This window comes from Marmota marmota, unplaced genomic scaffold (assembly GCF_001458135.2).
Source record: "Marmota marmota marmota unplaced genomic scaffold, marMar, whole genome shotgun sequence".
NCBI lineage: Eukaryota > Metazoa > Chordata > Mammalia > Rodentia > Sciuridae > Marmota > Marmota marmota.
This window is the reverse complement of record NW_026000082.1, coordinates 23,938,797-23,962,804: the sequence shown is the minus strand read 5'-3', so window position 1 is coordinate 23,962,804 and position 24,008 is coordinate 23,938,797. Positions and strand designations below refer to the sequence as shown.

The following is a 24,008-nucleotide window of genomic DNA, read 5'->3' as shown; positions in this document are numbered from 1 at the left end:
GGGTTCACAAAATCTGGCTACCTCAATAACTAAGAAAATGGCGAAAGAAACATGTAACACACAGAAATACCTTTTGCTTGCAGGAATCAGTGATGGCTCTCAACCTTAAAGGTCTGTTGGAAATACAGAGCTTGTACCTGGATTCTTTATTTTTATAGGGGAGCACACAAAGGTAGGTTCAATGGAATGTTCTTTCCAAATAAGGCCAGGGGTCAGGTTTCAGGGGGTTGAGTCTAACTTCATGATGTCTTGTGGTTAGCAGATTGACTGACATCTTGGAAGGCCACACTCATCTCAGGTGCTGTGTGGGATCAAAGGCAGAGCAAGTGAAAAGGACATATACATCGCACAGCCCAGTCAGAGAAGTAATGTCAGTCCAGTCCCCTCAAGTGCTCAAATGCTCACAGCTGGCTCACACAGCCCATGGCTGGCTCATGACAAATCCTCAATAAGATTATTAGCAGATTATTCATCAGAAAATGGAGGCCAGAAAGAAGTGGACCAATATTGAAGGTACTAAAAGAAGAAGGAAAAAAGACCCCTGTCAACGAATGATTTTATTAATCCTATATTCAGCAAAACTTTAAAACTGAGAGAGAATTAAGACATTCTAAGAATTAAAAAAAAAACAAAAAAAAAAACTTACAAGAGCTTAGCAGAGGAACCGTGACTGCTGGATAAGTTTCACCACTTCCTGCAGAGCATCATTGAGGAGAGGGATGTGGTGTCTTTTAAACCCTCTTCTTATAAGGCATCACTCATTAACCCCATCCAGGACCCCACACAATCCTCTTGGGGTTACAGTTTCTCTGACTTTCTTTGTTCTGATGTCCTTAACAATGTTGAGGAGGACCTGTCAGAATGTCATATAAAGTGGACCATATAGCACGTAGCCTTCTCAGACTGGCTTTTTTCCCTAGCAGCATCCCAGGAACCATTGACATTCAGGGATGTGGCCATTGATTTCTCTGAAGAGGAATGGAAATGCCTGGACCCTGCTCAGCAGACTTTATATGGAGATGTGATGTTAGAGATCTGTTGAAACCTAATCTTTGTAGGTATGTCTTCTCATTAAAACCCAGAATTTTCAGGAGAGCTGGAAATAAAATATTTTTTGCAAAACTTGAAAAAAAAAAAACTTTATAGAGTTTATTGTTAGTGCTATACCTGCCCTGCAAGATAATGTTTCAAGAAGTCCTAAGGTGAAAAGCAAAATACAAAAACCAATGAAAATAAGGCAAACACACAAGCAATCACAAAAGCTAGCACTGTTATAATAATGGTTTTAACTACATTTTTATTTGCTCTGAGATTTAAGAGACAAATATTTTTTTAAAAAATAGTCATAGTCTAGGGGCTGGGGATGTGGCTCAAGCGGTAGCGTGCTCGCCTGGCATGCGTGCGGCCCGGGTTCGATCCTCAGCACCACATACAAACAAAGATGCTGTGTCCACCGAAAACTAAAAAATAAATATTAAAATTCTCTCTCTCTCTCTCTCTCTCTCCCCCCCCATCTTTAAAAAAATAGTCATAGTCTAAAAGCTAGTAATTTTGACTTATAACTTCATATTTTGATTTCTACATAATTTAGGAGACTTGCATTTAAGAGAATTATTTATGTTTGAGAGCACACCATGTAGAAAGAAGTAATTTTTTGTTACCAAGAACTGAAAGAAATGGGGACAAAGCTATGAAAGAGTAGTTTTTGTATATTATAGAGATTAAAATGGTATAAATTCAAATTAAAGTGTAACATTAGAATATTAAATGTAATTCTTATAGAAATCACAGAGATATCTATAGAATATAAACAAAAAGAAATAAACTAAAAAATTGCAAGAAACAAACTAAACATGATAGTAATTTGTGAAATTAAGGACAAAAATCTACAAGGCATATAGAAAACAAATTGCAAAATAACAGAAATAGGTCCTTCCTTGTCAGTAAGTGCAAATTAATTCAGCTATCCAATCAGATTGGTAGAAAGTATAAAAACACATGATCCAACTATATGTTGTCTATATGGGACTCACTTTAGATCCAAAGACACAAATAGACTAAAAGAATAGAAAAGGGCATTTCATGGAAATAATAACCAAAATGCAGCAGGGGAGGCGAACAAACAAACTTTTAAATCCAGAGAGTTTATAAGAAATAGAGGACATTATATATTTAAAAAGGTCCAATACAGCAAGAAAATATAAATATTTACTCACCCAATCACACAGCATCAAATCTGAGAAGTAAAAATGACAGAATTGAATGGAGAAATAGTTAAGTAATTAAAACTGCAGATATCAGTATCCCATTCTCAATAATGGATAAAATCCATTACTAAAGAAATAGAGGACTCGAAAACATGCAATGTATAAATTAGATCTAATAGACATTAGAGCATGATCCAAAAATGGAATGGAATGCTACTCTTACCATGTACATATGTAACATTTTCCAGGATAGACCATGTTAGGTCACAAATTGTTATATGTCCATACAGAGTATTTTCTCCAACTACAACTGGAAGCAATTAGAAATTAGAAGCAAAATAAACTGGAAAAATTCATGAATTTATGGATCAAAGAAAAAAATCTCACATTAGGAAATATTTATAGATGGATGAACAAAACATAATATTGCAAAACTTACAGAAGATAGAGTAAGCAACGTAATGGAAAACTATAGCTATAAATTCTTACATTAAAAAACAAGAGCTAGGCACAATGGTATACTCTTGTAATCCCAGCAACTCAGGAGGCTGAGGCAGGAGCATTGCAAGTTCAAAGGCAGCATCAGCAACTTTGCAAGGCTCTGAGGAATTTAGAACCTGTCTCAAAAAATATAAAGGGGGCTGGGGATGTGGCTTAAGCTGTAACGCGCTAGCCTGGCGTGCGTGGGGCACTGGGTTCGATCCTCAACAACACATAAAAATAAAATAAAGATGTTGTGTCCACCGAAAACTAAACAATAAATATTAAAAAATTCTCTCTCTCCTCTCTCCCTCTTTAAAAAATATATTATATATATATATGGCTGGGGATGTTCACTGGTAAAGCACCCCTAGGTTTAATCACTGATATCAAAAACAAAACACACAGAAAACCCCCAAGAAAGATCTCAAATCAACAACCTAACTTTAAAACCTTAGAAACTGGAAAAAAAGCTTGCAGAAGGAAAGAAACAAAGATTAGAGAAAGGATAAGCAAAATAATGAATAGAAACACAACAAAGTCAATGATGCTCAGAGCTGGTTCTTTGACCAACTTCTAGCTAAGTGGACTAAGGGAAAAAGAGAAGACTCAAATTACTTAAATCAGAAATTGGAGACAAGACTACCAATTCCACAGAAATATAAAGGATTGTGAGTGATATGAACAAGTTTATGCCAAAAATTGGATAAACCCAGATGAAATGGACAAGTTGCTAAGAACACAGACCTACCAAGACTAAATCATGGAGGAATAGAAAATCTGAGTAGATCTACATATGAACCAGCTTTATTGTGCACTGGCTATTTGCATGTACGCGACAGAACACTCTCACACAAGGCAAGTTGTACATAAAATGTATTTATTACTTACAGATAGGCCACAAGAAACAACAAAATCCTAGACTTTTGGGCAATTCAGCCTTAAAGTGCAGGTCAGCTTCCCAGAGTGATGGTGGCTTGTCTGTGTGTAATCCACTTGCATTGCAGCTGAGGGACTCTGGAAAGCAGTACATGATACAACTAGTGTTAAAGGCCATCCTATATCTGGGGGTTGGAGATAGGAATAGAGTTGGGCTGTTCCAGCCAGCTTCTCCTTCTTTCAGCATATTGCATTTCCACCTCTTTCTTGATAACTTCAAGCAAGAATCAAGGAGAACAGTGTCAGTCCAACATTACCCAGGGAACTGTCCTTGAATATAACTAGTAATGAGACTGAATCAGAAAATTAAAAATCTCTGAGAAAAAAAACCTGAGCCTGATGACTTCACTGCACAATTGTACTGAACATTTACAGAAGAGCTAATGCCAATCATTCTCAATCTGTTCTAATAATTTGATGATTAGGAAGCTCCTTGTAGCTTATTGTATGAGTCCAGCATTATCCTAGCATCAAAGACAGATAAAGACTACAAGAAAGAAAACTAGAGGCCAAAATCACTTGTGAACATTGATGCAAAAATCCTCAAACTAACTGACCAAATTCAGCAGCACATTTTAGAAATATAATGATGACCAAGTGGTATTTATTTATGGAATGCAAGAATGGTTCAACATTTGAAAATCAGTCAATATAATATGTTATATTAACAAATGAAGGGGAAACCCACCTGATAGTTTCAGATGATTCAGAGAAAGTATCTGACAAAATTCAACATTCGTTCATAATAAAAATACCAAAAATCTGGGAATGAATGAAACTCAGTTGGTTCTTTGACTAACTTTTAGGTAGGTGGACTAAGGAAAAAAAAAGACACAAATTACTTAAATCAGAAATTAGGGACATTATTACCAATTCCATAGAAATATAAAGGATATACAACCTCAACTTTATGCCAATAAATTTGAGAGTTTGTGTGAAGTAGGCAAATTCCTTGAAAAATGCAAACCACCAATATTCTCAAGAAGTTTATATCCCAAACAGTCCTGTATCTAATAAAGAAAGCAAAACTGTTCTCTTATTATTTCTGTTCATTGCTGTAGTGGAGGATCAAGTAAAGGCATCCAGACTGCGAAGGAAGAAGTAATTTTATCTGAAGATGACATAATCATCTGTGTACAAACTGTGGAAACACTTAAAATGCTACTAGGCCAATATTCAAATATAAATTGTATCTGTATATACTAGCAACAAATACAAATCTCTTATACAATTTATAATAGCATAAAATATGAAATATTTAGGGATAAATCTGACAGAATTTCACTGAATCTATAAATCATTCATGAGATAAATTAAAAAACCTAAATAAGTGGAAAGATCTACCATGCTCCTGAATTGAAACATTAAATATTATTAAAATGTCAGTTCTCTTCAAATTGATATATACATTCAAGACCTTGGATATAGAAAACTCCACGATATATTTATGGAGATAAAACTATAGACACATTCACCTTTATTCAGTATTCACAAATATTTACTGAGTACTTATATAGCAGGTTGTCAAAATATAGTTATGAACAAGATAAAAATGTTTACTCTCATAAAACATGTCACATGTACTATGAGAGAGGGGAAAATAAAGGAGAAATCAAGAATGGTTCCTAAGTTTCTGCTTGTGTAACCAGGTGTATGATGATGGTATGGTGATTAAACTAGGAGAAGTGCAGGAATTATGAGTTTGTTTTGGACATGTAAGTTGAAGATGAATTTTAGATATACAAGAAGAGATTTCAGATCAGATATAAGGAAGTAGAGTCTGAATTGAGAGGAGAGATAAAGGACATTTGTCATTATCATATAAATGATATTTAAAACCATATGCCCTGATGAAATCATTTAGAGAAAGAACAACTTCAAAAAGAAAAGGCTTGCTGGGCACAGTGGCCAACGCCTGTAATCCCAGCGGCTTAGGAGCCTGAGGCAGGAGAATAAGGATTTCAAAGCCAGCTTCAGCAACATCAAGGTGCTAAGTAACTCAGTGAGATCCCATCTTTAAATAAAATACAAAATAGAGCTGGGGATGTGGCTCAGTCGTTGAGAGCCCCTGAATTCAATCCTTGTTATCCCCCTACCCAGCAAAAAAAAAAAAAAAAAAAAAAGGCTCAAGGCCAAACCCTTGAGTATTTCAACATTTGCAGTTGGAACAGGCAGAGTATTCAAAAAAGGAAATACAGAAGCATTTTCGGTGAGATGGGTGAAACTAGCTGTATGATATGCTCTAGAAACCTTAAGAGGAAGTATTTCAATTTTGTTGAATGTCAGGGTCAGAGAGAGAATCTACTTAATTTGTCAAATAGAATTTCATTGGTAACTCAACAAGAGCAGTTTCAGGGGAGTAGACGGGGTCAAGAAGCCAATTAGAGGAGAGAACTGGGCGTGAGAAAATACAGGCATCAGCTATTCAAAAGTGGAAAATGAAGCTATTGCTCAAGAGGGGTATAGATCAAGAAAGAATAAAAGAAGATGAAATATAAAAATGTGCTCATAACATTGAAAATGCCGGTAAAGTTGATTGGCTACTGAATTACATAGGATCTTAATAGTGCCAGGCAAAACTTTAAATATTGTCTCTAGTGTATTTGCTTGTTTGTTTGTTCAGGGATTGAACTGAGGGCCTTGCTAAATTGCTGAGGCTGGCTTTGAACCCGCGATCCTCTTGCCTCAGCCTTCCCATTTGCTGGGATTGCAAGCGTGCGCCACACAGCCCAGCTGTATTTGCTTTCTCTATGTTCTTTCCTTCCACTTTGATCAAACTTTCATCAGAGTTTATTAAATTTCCACCACTCTGCCCAAATAGAATGTTTCAACATCACTAGTGACCCGAACATTGCTCGGTGGTCAATTCTTAGTTTCCATCTTACTTGACCTATCAGCAGCATCGATCACAGAAAGTTCCCTCTTTCTTGAAATATTTTCTTGTCTTGGTTTTGCAGATCCAAACTCTCCTACTTTCCCATCTATCTCACGTATTATTCCCTGGCTTCTTTGTGATATCGTCTTCATCTCCATGACCCAAACTAGAGCAGCGCTAGAAGAAACCACACCAAAAGGAAATTATTCTTTAAGGACACTGCAGATTTCGACCTTGCAGGATATGAAATTTCTGATGCCTGTTTTCTTTTTTTTATAATGAAAATAATATCTACACTTTTAAATATGAGCGCGGCTCCCAGGCCAGCCCCAGAGATACCAACCCCCTGATTTTCCTCCAAGGCGGAAGAAGCCTCCCACGTTTCTCCGGAAACGCGCTCCGAGGCCTTGTGGGCAATGTGGTCTCTGAGCGATGCACACTTCCGCACACGCGCGGTGGGGCTGGACCCGGTGTTCGCCTCTTCAGACCTGTGCAGCACTCAGTGCAGCGTGGGTTTCCTCCCTCGTTTCTGCGGGAGGACGCTGTATCCCGATCCTGGTAGTAGTGACGGAAATGGGAGACAGGCCACGAAAAGGTGGCAGGTAAGGCTATGCCCGACTCTGGGGGACGCACGGGTAGAATGGCGAGAGCCAGCTTGTGGGTTTACCGTATCGAAGATGTTTGACTTGGTGTTTGGGTGCGTGTGTGCGTCCTGTCCAACTCTGGAGTACTTGCGTTATCTATGGGCAAGGGGAACTCAACTTCATTTACACTGTTATAGGGATCCGACTGGCCATGGGTAAGTTCTTAGAACCCGCATTGTGGCTGGGACAGGCTCTCTTTGCATTCCTGCCCTTATTGATAAGGTCGTAGTAAAGGAGGCTATGCATCTCAGTGCACCAGAGCCAGCGACAGGAATTTTTTTTTTTTTTTTTGAGAGAGAGAGAGAGAGAAAATTTTTTAATATTTATTTTTTAGTTTTCAGCGGACACAACATCTTTGTTTGTATGTGGTGCTAAGGATCGAACCCGGGCCACACGCATGCCAGGTGAGCGCGCTACCGCTTGAGCCACATCCCCAGCACAACAGGAAATTTTAAGCCACTTTAAGAGATCCAAGAAGGAAGAATTTCTAGAGAAACTGCTATGCTTTCTTAGGATATTCTCACTGCTGTCATCTGGAATAAGTGCTGTCACTAGTATGCATATGAAGTAACCGAAGACGAAAGAGGTGAAATTCCTTGCCTTTATTCGCACAGCTTAGCAAGTAGAAAAGCGAGATTCAAACCTGGATGAGTTTTCTTCAGATTTCATTTTTTGTTTAACAACATAGCTCTCCTGTATTACCCAAAGAATTGAGTGTATTCTATTTTTTAAATACTTGAGTAATGAATATTGAATGAATTTCACTTTATGGTCATCTTTTTGGGTCTCTTGTATCTGCAAATCTTCCCATGAAAACAGTGTAAATGAAGTTGAGTTCCCCTTGCCCATAGATAACGCACATACACAGGGAAACAGCTTTGAACTCTAAACTGAATCACCAGCTTTAAAATAGATAGGTGGGCAGACAGAAAACCTTCTCAAGAAAGCTCAACCTTTCCCAACCTAGTTGTTCCAGCTATTTGGGAGGCTGAGCTTGAGCCCAGGAATTTGAGACTAACCTGGGCAACATAGACAGCTCCCCAACTCTTAAAAAAAAAAAAAGGAATGAAAACCTAATTTGAGTTTTTTGGTTTTTTTTTGGTGTGTGTGTGTGTGTGTGTATAGGGTGCTGGGGATGGCGATTGAAGCCAGGGCCTTGAGTATGCAAGGCAAACACTCTACCAGGTGAGCTATATCCCCAACTGGACTGAGCTATATCCCAGCCCGAGATTATTTTATCCCAGCTTCAAAGCAGAGATCAGAGAATCACAGGAAGGAATCATTTCTAGACCTACTGAGCTTCAGAAACCAAGGCCTTTGTTTAGTTTTTTAACTTATATTTCCTTGGGATAAATTTCTGGGAGCAAACAAAAAGACACTGATTGGAAGTTTCACACGTTGGTGTTAGACCATCAGGATAAAGATGTACAACATCCTTATCTAAGCCCCATATATTCATAATAGAATCACAAGTAGAATACCATGCTTATGAAATGTTGACTTGTTAGAAATGTCATTTTCTGAATAGGTGGCATTTTCTGAGGCTTCAGTGTAGGTAGTTATTATCTGGTAAAGGAGGATTCTATATTACAGTCTTTGTGTCTAATGTGTTCCTATTCTCATTTCTACTTTCATAGGTCTCCTCTGTCTAAAAGCTGCAGAAAAATGATCAATTTACAGGTAAGACATCCATATATTCACTGAATCATTCAAGTCCAAAATCCATATGATTAAAAAAATGGTCAAAAAAATGTAGATTGAATAGAAGATCAGGTCCAAATGGAAATTTAGAAAATTAGTAAGTTGATGTCCATGTCATGGGGTCTGCATATAGTTGGAATAAATTTGAGCTGCAAAGTATATACTCAGTCTTCTTGGAAATCATATTAAATGGATTATCAACTAGTTAAAGTGTTAGCATTGTTTGTGAAGATAAAACAAAGTAATTCCCCAGATAAGTTTTTTCCCCCTTGGGCTAGATCTTTTTTAACTGTAAATTGGCTATTCTCGTATATAGAAAAGTATGGATCACACATTATTTTGGCTTTATAGTTAAGAGGATATATTATATCATGTAAAAAAAAAAAAAAAAAACAAAAACCTTGTGATCCTATTTTAAAATGCTTATGTAAGGGGTTAGGGTTGTAGCTCAGCAGTAGAGTACCTGCCTAGCATGAGCAAGGCCCTGGGTTCGATCCTCAGCACCACATATAAATAAATAAAATTAAAAATAAATATTTTTTAAAAATGCTTATGTAAGCCAGGTGTGTAAACCTTATCACTTCAGTAACATTGCAGATATTTACTGCCGGATTTCAGTTCTCGAAACTAAAAGGCTCAGGGGTCGCTCCAGATAAACTGGGCTAACTGGGCTGCACGAAATAACCACACAAGAGACACAAATACCTTTTTCTTTGGGATTGCTGTGATGGCTCCTCTGACCTTAAGGGTCTGCAGAAAGAGAGAGAGAGCGAGAGCACGCTCTGACCCCTTTTATTGAGGAGAAGCTATTCAAATGAGGCAAGGGGTCAGGTTTCAGGGGGCTGAGTATCTTCATGATGTCCACTGTCAGCAGGTTGACTGACACCTGGGTAGGCCACATCCAAGGGCACAGTAAGAGAAGGGGACACACACAAGGCATTTCCATGGAAGATTTTATCCTAAACAGGGCAAGGGATTATATTACAAAGGAACAGGTGAGGGTAGCTTCACCCGTGGGGCTGTAGCAAGATACACGAGACACCGACCACATTTCTGTGACTGAGCGCCTCAGCACCCAGCCAGGGAGTGTGACCCAGTCATGTGTAAGGTTGGTCTCCCACAATTTACTTTGTATTGTAAGGTCTCTCAGGGGAGCAATCATATTTTTCCTTTTGAAATCATTATTAGTACAGGGTCTTGTAGATCCTCATAAAATATTCTATGAATAAATTACTAAGGAATATATAAGTGATATTCTAAAATAGTTTTATTGAAATGCAATTCACATATCACAACAGTGACTTAATTTAAGGTGTCAGTTGAGTGGTTTTTATTATAGTCACAGCATTGTACAGCCATTGCCACTGTAATTTTATAACATTTCATCATTCCAGGAGAAAAGGAATTCCAGATACCCATTAGCAATTACTCCCTATTCCTCCCTAATCTGCTTTCTGTTTATTTGGCTTTTCTATTCTGAACTTTTCATATAAATGAAGTCATACAATATGTGATTTTTTGTAACTAGTTTCTTTTACCCAGTACAGTATTTTCAAGGTTCATCCCCATTGTAGATATATCGGTACCTCATTCCTTTTTAATGCTGAATAATATTTCATCCTGTGGATATATCACATTTTGTTTATCCATTTGTCAGGTCATGGACATCAGATTGTTTCCACATTTTGGCTGCTGTGAATAATTCTGCCACAAACATTTGTGTATAAATTTTTACATATACAAGGGTTTTGATTCTATTAGGTATATACTTAGGAGTGGAATTCCTAGTCATATGTTTAACATTTTGAGAAACCGCCAAACTGTCTTCCATAGTTGCTACACTATTTTGCAATCCCACCAGAAATGTAAGAGTTCCTCTTTCTCAATGTGCTTGCTAATACTTGTAATTGTCTGCCTTTTATTTTAGCCACCGTCATGGGTGTGCTGTGGTACCTTATTGTGGTTTTGATTTGCATTTCACTAATGAATAATGATATTTATCATTATTTCATGTGCTTATTGACCTTTCTCATATATATATATATATATAACAATCTGGTGTCCATGAACTGACAAATGGATAAACAAAGTGTAATATAGTCACAAGATGAAATATTATTCAGTACTAAAAAAAGGAATGAAGTACTGATATATTTACAACAGAAATCAACCCTGAAAATATTGTACTGTAGTACAAGATCTATACACACATGCACATATCACTTCAGGCATTGCAGTTGTTTACTTTGTAAAGTCTAATATATATATAAATAAATCTGGAGAAATGTCTGTTTAAATCCTTTGCTGATTTTTAATTTAAGTTGTCTTTTCTTGAATTTTAAGAGTGCTTTTTTCTGATATAGGTCTCTTGTCAGATATATGATCTGTAAATATTTTCTCTTAGTCTGTGAGTTTTTCTTTTCTTTTCCTTTTTGGTACTGGGGATTGAACCCAAAGGGTGCTTTACCAGTAAGGTACATTCCAGACCTTTTTATTTTTTACTTTGAGACAGGCTCTCACTAAGTTGCTTAGGACCTCAATAAATTGCTGAGGCTAACCTTGAACTTGTGATTCTTCTCTCCTTCTGCCTTAGCCTCCTGAGTAGCTGGGATTACAGGCATGCATCACCACACCCAGGTTTACTTATTTTATTGTGTTCTATGAAGCACAAAGTTTTTTAGGTTGTTTGTGTGTGTGTGGTACTGGGAATGGAACCCAGGGCCTTGTGCATGCAAGGCAAGCACTCTACCAACTGAGCTATATCCCCAGTTTTTTAGTTTTGATAAATTCAAATTGATTTTATCTTTTGTCCCTTATACTTTTCTGTCATATTTAAGAAGCCATTGCCTGGGGGCTGGGTTGTAACTCAGTGGTAGAGTACTTGCCTAGCACATCTGAGACACTGGGTTTTATCATCAGTACCACGTAAAATTAAATAAAATAAAGGTATTGTGTCCATCTACAACTTAAAAAAAAGAAGAAGAAGAAGCCACTGCCAAAGATTTTCTCCTGTGTCTTTTTCCTAAGAGTTTAACAGTTTTAGTCCTGACATGTAGGTCCCTAGTCCATTTTAGTTCATATTTTGTTTGTTTTATGAGGTGGGTGGGAGATCAACTTTATTCTTCTGTGTGGGGGAATCTAATTGTCTCAGCACAATTTTCTTTCCCTTGTTGAATTTTTCTGGCACTAGTTGGACTTTTTAATACGGTTTTTGTTGCTATTGCAAAGTTTATTTCTGAATCAAGTGTATAGTAGTTACTGTACATAACTTTCTACACACTCAACAGTCAAGGTGATATTAAGAGATTATCATGATTCTCTTGCAAGTCCCTAATAATGCACACACTAGTTTGAAGAAGAATGTGCTATTACAGGAATCAGTGACATTCCAGGATGTGGCTGTGGACTTCACTTCAGAGGAATGGCAGCTGCTTGATTGTGATCAGAGATCCCTGTATTGGGATGTGATGTTGGAGAACTATAAAAACCTCATGTCAGTGGGTAAGGACAGAGGGTGGTAACTGTGTAACTTGGAATGTACCAATATACTGCACTCCCTTTAAGACATGTGAGAGCTGGGAACATTCTGAAGCATTAATAAAATTGGCCCTGAACTTCCGAGTTCAGTTTGTTCTAAAACCTACTCTTCATCCTTTAAATGCCTAAGACTTGAGGCAGTTCTAAGTTCTGAGATAGCTGTTTGTCCCCAGTACTTTGTCCCCTCTTGTGTGTTGTTTTCCCATGAAGAGCGTGTATAAGTACCAAAACAAAAGTGATCCTCATGGTGAAGCGAGGACAAAAGCCATGGTTTGTAGAAGGAAAGAACCTACATTGGAGCCGTCCAGGTGAGTGAGAGAAAATCAGTTGGGAACTGAGATCCCATTTGGTCAGTGAAGGACAGGCACCTTTGAATGCTTTTTAGAAAGCACCTCTTAAAAGTCACACACTGTTGGAAGTGAGTGGGTACTCCTGTAATCATCAGCTTTCCAAAGGGTGCCCATGTGTCTCTGCTCTTGCTCTGCCGCCATGTGGAGGTGCTCTCTCCTTCCTGTGGTTCCTCACACTGCCTGTTCTTACAGATCCTTGCTTTGCTTCTTTTCTTTTAATTCCTGAAACCCTCATTTTTCTTCCCTTCTCAACATTATTGCAGATCTTTTTCTGTGTAGTTAGTCCTTAGAATGTTGTCAGTTTGTATGGGTTTGAAACCTTACTGGACCAGTCATTGTATAATCTTGGGAAAATTACTTTGTAGCATAATTTTTTAATTTATAAAATAATGATATTAATTCTTAGCTCAGATTCCTGTAAAGATTGTATGAACTAATACCTGTAAAACACTTTAAATGGTTGGCTGGCAGATAATAAGTCTTCAGTACATGTTAGTTTAAAAAAAAATTTTTTTTGGTAACATCATGTTCTCAATTATTTTCCTTTTTTAAAAAGTTTCTTTTCTCCCATCATATATGCCACTGTTTTAATTCAGGGTCCTTGAGATGGAGAGAACCCCTTCAACAATTAGGACATATAAGATGGCAATCTTCTATTGCTTATGGGTCCTGGTGTGTGTGTGTGGCGGGGGGAGGTGCTCAGCATGACCAGAGGCCACACACATATTGGTCAGGCATGAAGGCAGGGAGAGAGACAGGGACCTATGGGCCAGTGCTTTCATTGGGGCCAGGGTGTTATTCAAATAAGTTTTCCAGGGGAAGTTTTGGTTGTTAGGTTTAAAGCAAGCAGACACAATTTCCAAGAGACCACATTGTTGCTGATAGGTGGTTATTATGACATAGCTGCACAGTCCACGCAGGGTGTGAAGGTCAGCACAGCCAATCAGGTATACTGTATCTATCTATCCCCCAGAGAAGTGGTCACCAGGAAGCAGTTGTATAAGGTGGAAATCCAGTTGACCACACTATTTCTGGTATAAGAAAGTTAAACTTTATGCAAAATGGAAGCTGAGACAACATAAAATTATAAGAATTTATTTCACTCACCTTACCCATCTTTAGTCTCTCTGATAATGTGGGGATATCTATTTTCTAGTGCATCTTTTTGCTTCACTTGGTAATACTAATATCTTTTTGAAATTCACTTTCCACTCAAGTTTACTTATTTCCTAGCTGACCTGCCTCACCCATTTTAGTATTTATTCATCTCTTGCTTCTTGCCCTTCTTTTCCACCTCTCTCCACAATTAACTCCCTCAGAAGCCACATCACCTCCAGCATCTTTGCCTCAGCAACTCCCCATTCCTGTGATTGTACCTCACCTGCCTTTTTTTGTCTTTTCATAGTAACTAATTTTTTAAATTCTTCAGCCTTCACCTTTATATTGCAATAAAGAATAATGACTGGCCCACTTGCTTTGCAGTCTCGAAATCATGTGGCAAGTGATTTGGCTTTTTCCTCTCAATGGCAACCTTAAAGCCTATGTAGATTTATGGCTTATGTTTCAGCTATTAGTTTGTCAAAGATTGATTCAAAATAAAGTTTCCCCTTTCCACAGAGAACATTAGGGAAGTGTTTCGAATGGTTAGGACACCAATTAATTATATTTTAAATTCCCTGGGATCTCAACTTCTACTGACATAAACCGAGTGAATTTTAATTACTGTTATTGTGTCTGGACTGTTTATATTCCTGTTTTGCCAATTCCATTCTCTTTCCTGGTGTGTCTTAGTTGTTCTTCCACAATTTATCCAAATTATTCCATTTTTCTTTTTCTTTCATTTTTTTGGGGTACTGGGATTGAACTCAGTGGCACTTGACCACTGAGCCACATCCCCAGCCCTATTTTGTATTTTATTTTGAAACAGGGTCTCACTGAGTTGCTTAGTGCTTCACTTTTGCTGAGGCTGTCTTTGAACTCACAATCCTCCTGCCTCAGCTTCCTGAGCTGCTGGGATTACAGGCATGGACCACCACACCTGGCTCCATTTTACTTATAACTTTCCTGACAATAATATTTAGTCCTTTATAACCTGTATTGTGATATTTAAATGGCTATTAGTGCCCTCTATAGTGTAGTCCCATTTTGCTTATCCAGAATTATTACTTTTCTTCCCTATTTCATGAGAATTGGGCTCTTTTATATCTTCTTTATACAATTTTCTTTTTGTATCAGTCCTTTTGATTCTGATTTGTTCTACATAACTAAGACCTGCATGGTATAAAGTTTGAGGTCAGTTTTCTCCCCTTTCATAAGTCAAGCCTAGATCTATTTCTACCTTTTTGAACTCTCAGTCCAACTTTGCCATGAGTCTGTCATGAATACTTGACATATGCTATCTTGGACTTTTAAGAAAATCCTTGTGGCTTTTTTTTTTTTTTTCTTTTGGTACCAGGGATTGAACTCAGGGATGCTTACCAAACTCTGAGCCACATCCCCAGCCTTTTTTTATATTTTATTTAATTTAGAGACAAGGTCTCACTAAGTTGCTAGGGCCTTGCTAAGTTGCTGAGGCTGCCTTTGAACTCATGATCCTCCTGCCTCAGCCTCCCAAGCTGCTGGGATTACAGGTGTGTGCCACCCCTTGTGGCTTTTTTTTTTTTAGTTGGACACAATACCTTTATTTTTTATTTATTTATTTATTTTTGTAGTGCTGAGGATCAAACCCAGGGCTTCACACTTGCTAGGTGAGTGCTCTACCTCTGAGTCACAACCCCAGCCCCCCCTTGTGGCTTTTAAGGCATGATTTTTCATGATAATGCTGTAAAGAAAAAGAGCTATTACATTCCTTTTTCCCTTTAATGAACATTTCATTAATTCACTGTTGTAGAGCCAGGCATTGTGGGGCATGTTTCTTCTTGGTGTTCCATTCAGCAAACTTTTAAAAATGTTTCTTGAGAAGGACTCAAAGAAAGCAAAGAATCCATTACTATTTTCTAAGTATATAAATGGTAATTGGAACAGCAAAACATAGTTATATGAAAACATTTTCAAATTTGACAAGTGAATGTGAAACATTTGTTGAGTACACATTAACATTGCAGTTTTATTCTTGTTAATTATTAAGGTCATTAGTGCAGCAGTGACTCTCTTAGACATCCAAAGAAAATGGAACTTAAAGTTTAAAATATACAAAGACTGGAGAAGTCTCCTTTTGTGATTATGGAACAGTAGTTCCTCCCTGAAGAATATCTAAGTTCTAGATATAATGAGAGGAGAGGAGAGAGGGCAAGTAGGTGAGGAAGGAACATGAGCAAAAGGCTGTAGTCATAGACTCAACTTAATGAATTTACAGTGGTGCCAAAGTGATACACATTTAGTAGAAACTATACTTAAAATTTTGTCTTTTCCTGGGCCAGTTATGTGTGGTACTCTGTCAAGGTGCTGGACAGCAATAGTGAGCCACAGTTCCCAACTAGCCACATGATCACGAGGGTAAATGACCAGTACTCTACAGTGTACTGTGTTGCTAAGTTAGCATGTTTGGTAGGTGTGTTAAATGCATTTTCACCTTCATAATATTTTCAATTTACTATGGTTTTATTAGGATATAACCCCTTCCCCTCATTGTAAGTTTAAGAGTATCTGTGTTTAGGAGTCCAGACTCAATGGAATAGAAGATCCTTGAGGACTAGTAAAATGCATGCTTAGATCCCACCAGTGAATTCTTATCTTGCATAGTAAGATTGTTTACCAGGTTGATTACACTGAGTATTTTAGTTGGTTATTTTTTATAGAGGTAACCTAGGATGCTGTTTCCCATTGGTTTAAGTAGAAAGAAAAGAAAAAGAACCAAATCCCCATTACTCCACAATGAAGTGTGTACCAGTGGCTGTAGCCCTTCACCTAGTCCAGCTCCACATATCATTATGATATGAACACAGAGGTTAAGGCACAGAGCAAGAAGTTAGAGGTGTTGTACTACACTAACAGTCCACTGAAAGGAAACTCCAGAGTGGGAATTAGTTCACTCTTCTCAGTTTTTTTTTTTTTTTAATGGAACATCAGATTTGGGATTTATAGGTTTTTAAGGGTAGAAGTGAGAAAATGTGACTCATGAGAGCAAAGTGCTTTCAGAAGACTAGTTGGTTAAGCAGATTGAAAGAGGATCGAAAACAGTCCTTTTCCAGTACAAATATATATTTGTCATATATAAAAATGACAGAAAATAGAATCTATGGCTGGGCTAAGGATGACTTGTTTATCAATGGCCTGCTGGACATTTGTACTCCTAGGCTTACAGGTACATGTAAGATGAGTCCCAGTCAGAGGTAGATTTGAAACTCTGTCTACAGGAGTGCTTCAGCTATGGCTTAGATGGAGCTAGAGGCCTGAGATAGAAGAATATCTCTAAAGGAAATTGACCTTGTGCCAGATGATTAAGAGAAAAAAAGAGATGTAAAAGAGAAATAGGGAACTATCCTATCAGGGCAATTGAAGAATTAGGTAGAGAGCACTCTGCTGTCTTATCTGCCTCTTCCAAACCTAGTCTGTTCTCTGATATTTTCCCTTAACACTCTTGTCTGCTAGTGGCCTTGTGACCCTATCCATTAATCAGAGCTCCCCAGTGGAGTCTCCCCATTCTGTGACCTAACCCTGAACCCTTGTCCAACAGCCTTTTGATTTCCTTTGTACTCTGCTTGTTCCTTATGCCCATTTTACTGTCTTTCCACAGGTCACAAGGTAAGCCATCTGTTCCCAATTTCTTTATTATCAGTTTTGTTCTTAAAGCTCAGGAAGAGCAAGGCAGAATGAGAGACTAGATTTGAAACTATAGATGCTTCTCTCCCTATAACATGTTGGAGGGAGAAAATAAGTAGGAATGTTTTACTCTCCTCCTTTTTAGAAGCTGACTGCCCATTTGATGAACCAGAGAAGTATCAGGACAGCAAGGACAATTTTTTGAAGTCAGTTTTGTTCACGTTCAGTAAAATTCTGACTATGGAGAGACTCTACCATTATGATATGAACACAAATCTTAATCTTAAAAGAATAAAATCATATAAAAGTAAAATGTATGAGAAGAGCTTGCAACCTGATTTAGACTTAGAGAAAACTCTTATGAATTCAGTGAATGTAGAAAAATCTTCAAAAAGAAACTTCATTTCATTAGGCATGAAAAAAATCCTACAAGAAAAAACCCCTTTGAGTGCAACACCTGTGGGAAAGCCTATAGCAGTAAGGCACATCTTGCAACGCATCAGAAAAATTCATAATGGAGAGAGACCCTTTGTGTGCAGTGACTATGGGAATGCTTTTGTACGTAAAGCCCAACTCATGGTCCACCGGGGACTTCACACCGGAGAGAAACCTTATGAGTGCAGTCAGTGTGGGAAAATGTTTATGTGGAGCTCCTCCTTCAATCAACATGTGAAATTGCATACATTTAAGAACTCTTTTGAATGTAAGGAATGTGGGAAAACTATCAGGTATAGCTCATCCCTTCATAAACATTCTAGATTTCATACAGGAGAGAAACCGTACCGATGTATCGTGTGTGGTAAAGCTTTTGACAACACATCTGTGCTTGTTACACATTGAAGAATTCATACAGGAGAGAAACCTTATGGATGTGTTGAATGTGGCAAAGCCTTCATCAAGAAATCTCATCTCCTTAGACACCAAATAACTCACACAGGAGAGAAGCCCTATGAATGTAACAAATGTGGGAAAGCATTTTCCCAGAAGTCAAATCTTATTGTACATCAGAAAATCCATACATAACATTCACTTTATAAATATGAGGAGTACTTAAATATTAGATAAATCTTAGTAAACAGCAGAGAATTCATGGTGAGAAGTCCTCAGTTTGAATGAATGCTAAAGAGTAGGTTCCCATAGAAAATAATCAGTACCACACATGCTTTGGCAGTGATAATACTTTTTTTTTTCAGAACAAAAATCACAAAAAGGATTGAATTGCACATAATAGAGCACAGAGCTTGAAAAATAAAAAGTATCCAGGAATCAATGAAAATTGCATTTACCATTTCTGATTTTTAATTTTTATAACATAACATAATTTTGCAAGTGGGAGTTTTAAGATATATACTTTCACATTAATTTGTCTCCATTAAAAATTTTTCTATAACAATGGCACAGTGGCACCTGTGATTCCAGCACTTGGGAGGCTGAGGTGGGAGGACTAGAGAAGGCAACACAGTGAGACCCTATCGCAAAAAGAAGTTTAAATAAAATCGTGATTTTTTTTCTTCCAATCCTAATGACATGTGCATAATCAATTAACTGGGAAACAGTATTATAATATGTAGTATGAATTTCAGCAATATTTCCATCCATTTACTGGCGCTTTTTTTTTTATTCCATTATTGGAAACTGAACCCAGGGCCTTGTAAACACTAGTAGGCACTCTACCACTGAACTAAATCCTGAGTCATTTTAAAAATTTTTTATTTTGAAGCAATGTCTTTCTCAGTTGCCCAGCCTGGCTTCAAACTTTCAATCCTCTTCCCTTAGCTTCAAGGAGTAGCTGGGATCGCAGGATTGTGCCACTTCACCTGGCATTTGCTGGTACTTTTAATGAGCATGGCAGTGTTACTGAATTTCCCTTTGGTTAATTATAGAAGTGAAGACTTCTTATGAAGATGTTTTCCTATTTATGTGAACATCAAAACAAAAAATAACATTTAACATGGTACTAATTGAAGAGAAAAACAGCACTTGTGGTCTGTATTATAATAAGTTTTCAGTTCAGAAAAAGAAGTATTTCAGTATGTAAATAAAACATTTGTACTTCAAATCTCTCTCCTTTTTCATTGGTATATTTTGTAAGCTCAAAGAGCTTTAACTTGGAGTATCATCTGTATTTAATTATTTTTAAAATTTTTTAGTTATAGATGGATACATACTTTTATATATCTATTTTTTTTCCCAAGCCAAACTGTATCCAGCTTTATGAAAGATTCCTGTCATAAACAATCATGGTATTTCAGGTAGGACATGGGCAGACAATTGTTAACAGTATACAACAACTTTCAAACTCCCTTCTTGGATGGACTCCCCAAATCAGAAAGCTAGCATAAAACCCAATGAAGTCTTCTTTTGATGCTCTGAATAGGGAGAGTTTAGAGAAAGGGTTGACATTTCACATTTAGCATGTTGTTTAATAATTGTTCCATGAGCTGGCCCTGACTTTCAGAAAATGAAATGAAAATGGCAAAAATTTGAAGATCCACAATTTAGAAAAGGAACTGCTGCTCTCTATCTCAGTGATGTCACTGGAAAGTCCAGATTGCCCCACACACTGGTAAAACCAATTGTTGGGAGTCAGGTCCCAACATGTCTGAGTTTAGGGAATTAAGTCTATGCTGATGGCGGAGAGGAAGAGGAGGGCATAAAAGATGACTTTGAGATTTTCCACACCACAAGGCATTTGTGCCAAGGTGGCTATGTGTACCAATGTCAGGGAACACCTCCTCGTGGGAGCCAAAAGGAAGTCTCTCAAAACTGTCAGGGAAAGGTGTTCCCCCCCAACAGCAATCCAGCTTCGGAGACATTCTGCTAGTGACGTATGCTCCTTCCCACCAAAACAACAATGAAGTGTTCTGTGTGCTAACAACATAGCTTTAAAAAAATTTTCTGCATTTTTATAGAACTTGATTAAAAAATAGTATTTGAAACTGTACCAGAAGCCTACAGTTATAAAAAAATGCACACACTTCCTTGGCACCTCCAGCACCTTCAGCTTCTGTGCTTGGTCTGTTTTGGCATCTCCATTTTCTGCAGGGTTATTATCCTTGCCATCATCAGTTTTTTTCTTTTTACCTTTGGTACCTTCTCTCCCTTCTGTGCAGGATCCTTTTTAGGCTTGGGCTCTGGCTTTGGAGGAGTAGGTTTAGCAGACAACCTTGCATATCTTCTCTGTGGTTCCTCCGCCACCTTGACTTTATCTCCTTTAGCATCCTTGTCAGCCTTTCTCTTGGGCACAGTGGTGAAGGCTGCAGGATGCAGGCAGTGGATACAGTGGCGCTTGGCTTTGGTTGGTCTGGGGGGTGGGTCATTTCTTGTCTTTTCTTCACACTGCTTCCTTTATTTTATTTATTTTTATGTGTTACTGAAGATTGAACCCAGTTCCTCACACATACTAGGCAAGTGCTCTACCACTGAGCTACAACCCCAGCCACTCATTTATATTTAATTTTTTAAAATATCTTTATTTTTTGTTTATTTTTTTTAATGTGGTACTGAGAATTGAACCCAGTCCCCCACACGTGCCAGGCAAATGCTCTACCACTGAACTACAACTCCAGCCCCCCTATATTTAATTTTAATAAATTAGGATGTTATGATATTTTGCAATTTGAGGGGTGAGAGTTTTGGGGGGTTTGTTGTTTTCTTAAGGAGTCAATAACAGGTTTATCTCCTAGAGGTGCCAGGAATTTTCCATATGGCCAGCACAGGCATCATTAATCAAAGTGTTTGAATAGAATATGTTTTTCTGCTTCAGTTTCATGTTGGACTATGGCATTTTTACATTCTACATATTTCCTTCAAAGGATTAAATTAACCCTCATTTAAACTGAAGTTCTTCTTACTCTGTTCTCCACAATATTCCTTGAAAATGTCAAGAAAACTTTTATGCCTTTTATTGAATGATGATAAAAACTCAACTTCAACCTACATTCAGAAATCAGGCCTTTCCTTTTAAGTTTAAGCTCAGTTACACCTCACTGCATTGGTTTTCTTTCATTAACCATTTTTAAAGGTAATATCATGACTATAAATGAATTATAGTACTTTTTTGATCAAGCACACTAAAAGCTCTAAATTAAATTTTGTCTCTAAGTTATTTTAGAAATATACGTGCTAATTTCACTTAGGAAATAATTCTAAGTTTTTGGAACCTTCTTTTTTTGGAATTGTCTTCAGAATCAATTTGTCAACCACTCAGGGCAATCAAGGTATTTTTTTTTAAGTACTTTTTCAGTTGTTGTTAGACCTTTATTTTATTTATTTATATTTGGTGCTGAGAATCAAATCCAGTGCCTCACAACATGCCAGGCAAGTGTGCTACTGCTGAGCTACAGCCCCAGCCTCTCAATCAGGATATATATAGTTATAGGAAGGAGTTGCCTTTTCTCAGCTCAACAGTTTTCCCTTATGTCCTATATGAAGCCCACATTTCGTCCTACCTAGTGCTTACCATTCCTGTCCAATCTATTCTATTCTTCTCTATTCAGGTCCCTCATCTGAGAAACTCCATAGACAACAGGAGGAGGGGTAGAGAATCCATTGTTCCCAGCCTGATGTAAGAAGCCTGTGAAAGGACAGCTGTGTAGGTCAAGGTGGCAAGGATCATGCAATGGTCTGTCTGTTCCAGCTCACTGCAAATTAAGAGTCATGGAATTTGTAATAGGGTAATCTGCATTTCATAAATTAGTTTGTCTCCTTTCTCAGGTGGAAAAAGAAATACAGTACAATAAGTTAAAATGTATTTGCAGTTCTAGACAAATATAAACTGCCACCTAAAGAGTTTCTGTCACTAATCTCATTCTCTTAATCTCTACAAGATTTTGTCAAGAAAAAATAAAGTCAAAACTCATTAAGGCATAAGTTTAAGACAGAAAAAAATCAAAACTTTATGCTAAGTTCCATCCAATCATCTTGGATTTCCAAAATTCTCTATTTGCCTTTTTTGATGAAACATCCATATTAATCAAGTTCTAGGTTTTTCCCACCTCTAAGAAAATGTTATACCTTGAGACTTTTTTCTTTTACCCTATAGAAAGATTGCTAAAAATATTCTTTTATTTATATGTGGATGATAGATTGTCATTTTTCCAATAAAACTTTATTTTTTCTGATTACATGCAAATTTTTAAGAATCAAATACAAAAACTATAATAGAAACAAAAAGTGGAAAGCAGATATCTGAGTTTATGAGTCCTAATGTTCTGGAATAGGATTGGGATAGAGGCTGGGGTTGTGGCTCAGCAGTAGAGTGCTTGCCTAGCGTGTGTGAGGCACTAGGTTTGATCCTCAGCACCACATAAAAATAAAGGTATTATATCCACTTAAAACTAAAAACAAAAATATATTTTTTTTAAAAAAGGATCGAGATAAAGTTTAGGCTTTATAAATAAAAATGTAAAAATTTACATAAAAATAAAATGTGCAACTGCAAGTTTGAAACAAAGCATGATATCTGACAGCAGGAAAAGTAAAAGTTGCATTTAAAAAGGCAAGGTAAATAGTAAAAATAAAGGCAGAAAAAATAAAAGTATACCAGTTAGTATTATTGGTAATACTAATATTATTAACTGCAAGTGAGTTAAACTCCCTATGATGAATAAACACTTTTTTTATAGGCACTTAAATCTTTTTATAATTATAATATAAATAAGACTCAAAACATCTTATTTCCAGTGGTTAGAGTTGATCATCAGACACATTGCTACCCTGTACTACACAACATATCTGACAAACATATCTGACACTACACAGGCAACAATGGAGTATGTCACTTTCTGAAGGGTACCCTCTTCCTCTGGTCTGAAGTACAATGTAGAGTTTCTGAGATGTAGGAGCAGTGAGGAAAGAAACTACAGGACCAAAATTGTCTTTTCTGTACTGTTATTTGAATTGCTTCTTTGAACATTTGTTACTGATTTAACAGGCAGTTACTCAGTTTTAGGGGTTGGTTTTCTTTCTTTTCTTTTTTTTTTTCTTTTTGCTTAAGATTATAGAAAATTTCAAACATACAAAAAAGGTAAAGAGGAACGTACAATGAATTCCCATCTATGTACTTCACACCTACTTAATAAAATTGTTTTCTCACATTTCCAGATGTCTTTGACATTTAGTATTCTAGTACTGGACATATATGTATATTGTTCTGCAGAGAGCTTTCCACTATTGATTTCATTCTTTCCTTGCATATCCTCAAACCTACAACATGATTTTCAAGAATAAAACCAAAATGTTATTTACATTCAGTTCAAACATGTTCTTAGATTTCCAGAAGCTTATTTTTCTTTATTTGAAGTCTGTGTTTTTATTTAGTCGTCAAAAACATCTGAAATAGTCATGTGTAATGTTAAGCAGGGTATCCTCCTTCATACCCCCTTCCCTCTATGATATGTTATTTGGGATATTTTTACTTTTATTTTTCCCCCGCTTTTAACTGAAACACTCTAGATGCCACTCTTTCCTTTTAAAAAAAGTATTTATACTCACAGATTGATTTTTCCAATAT

General features: G+C 37.1%; 1 protein-coding gene across 1 annotated transcript in view; it reads left to right on the top strand.

Moving 5' to 3' along the window:
* The window catches only part of Znf684 (zinc finger protein 684), a 29,458-nt gene extending 8,549 nt beyond the window's left edge, over positions 1-20,909 (top strand). The window contains 8 exon segments of the mRNA XM_015485201.2: positions 6,584-7,103; positions 8,271-8,330; positions 8,783-8,825; positions 12,221-12,347; positions 12,596-12,691; positions 17,640-17,840; positions 17,843-17,997; positions 17,999-20,909. Coding sequence (XP_015340687.1) covers positions 6,934-7,103; positions 8,271-8,330; positions 8,783-8,825; positions 12,221-12,347; positions 12,596-12,691; positions 17,640-17,840; positions 17,843-17,997; positions 17,999-18,517 — 1,371 coding nt within the window. The 5' untranslated portion in view covers positions 6,584-6,933 and the 3' untranslated portion in view covers positions 18,518-20,909.
* Positions 20,910-24,008: the final 3,099 nt, after the last annotated feature.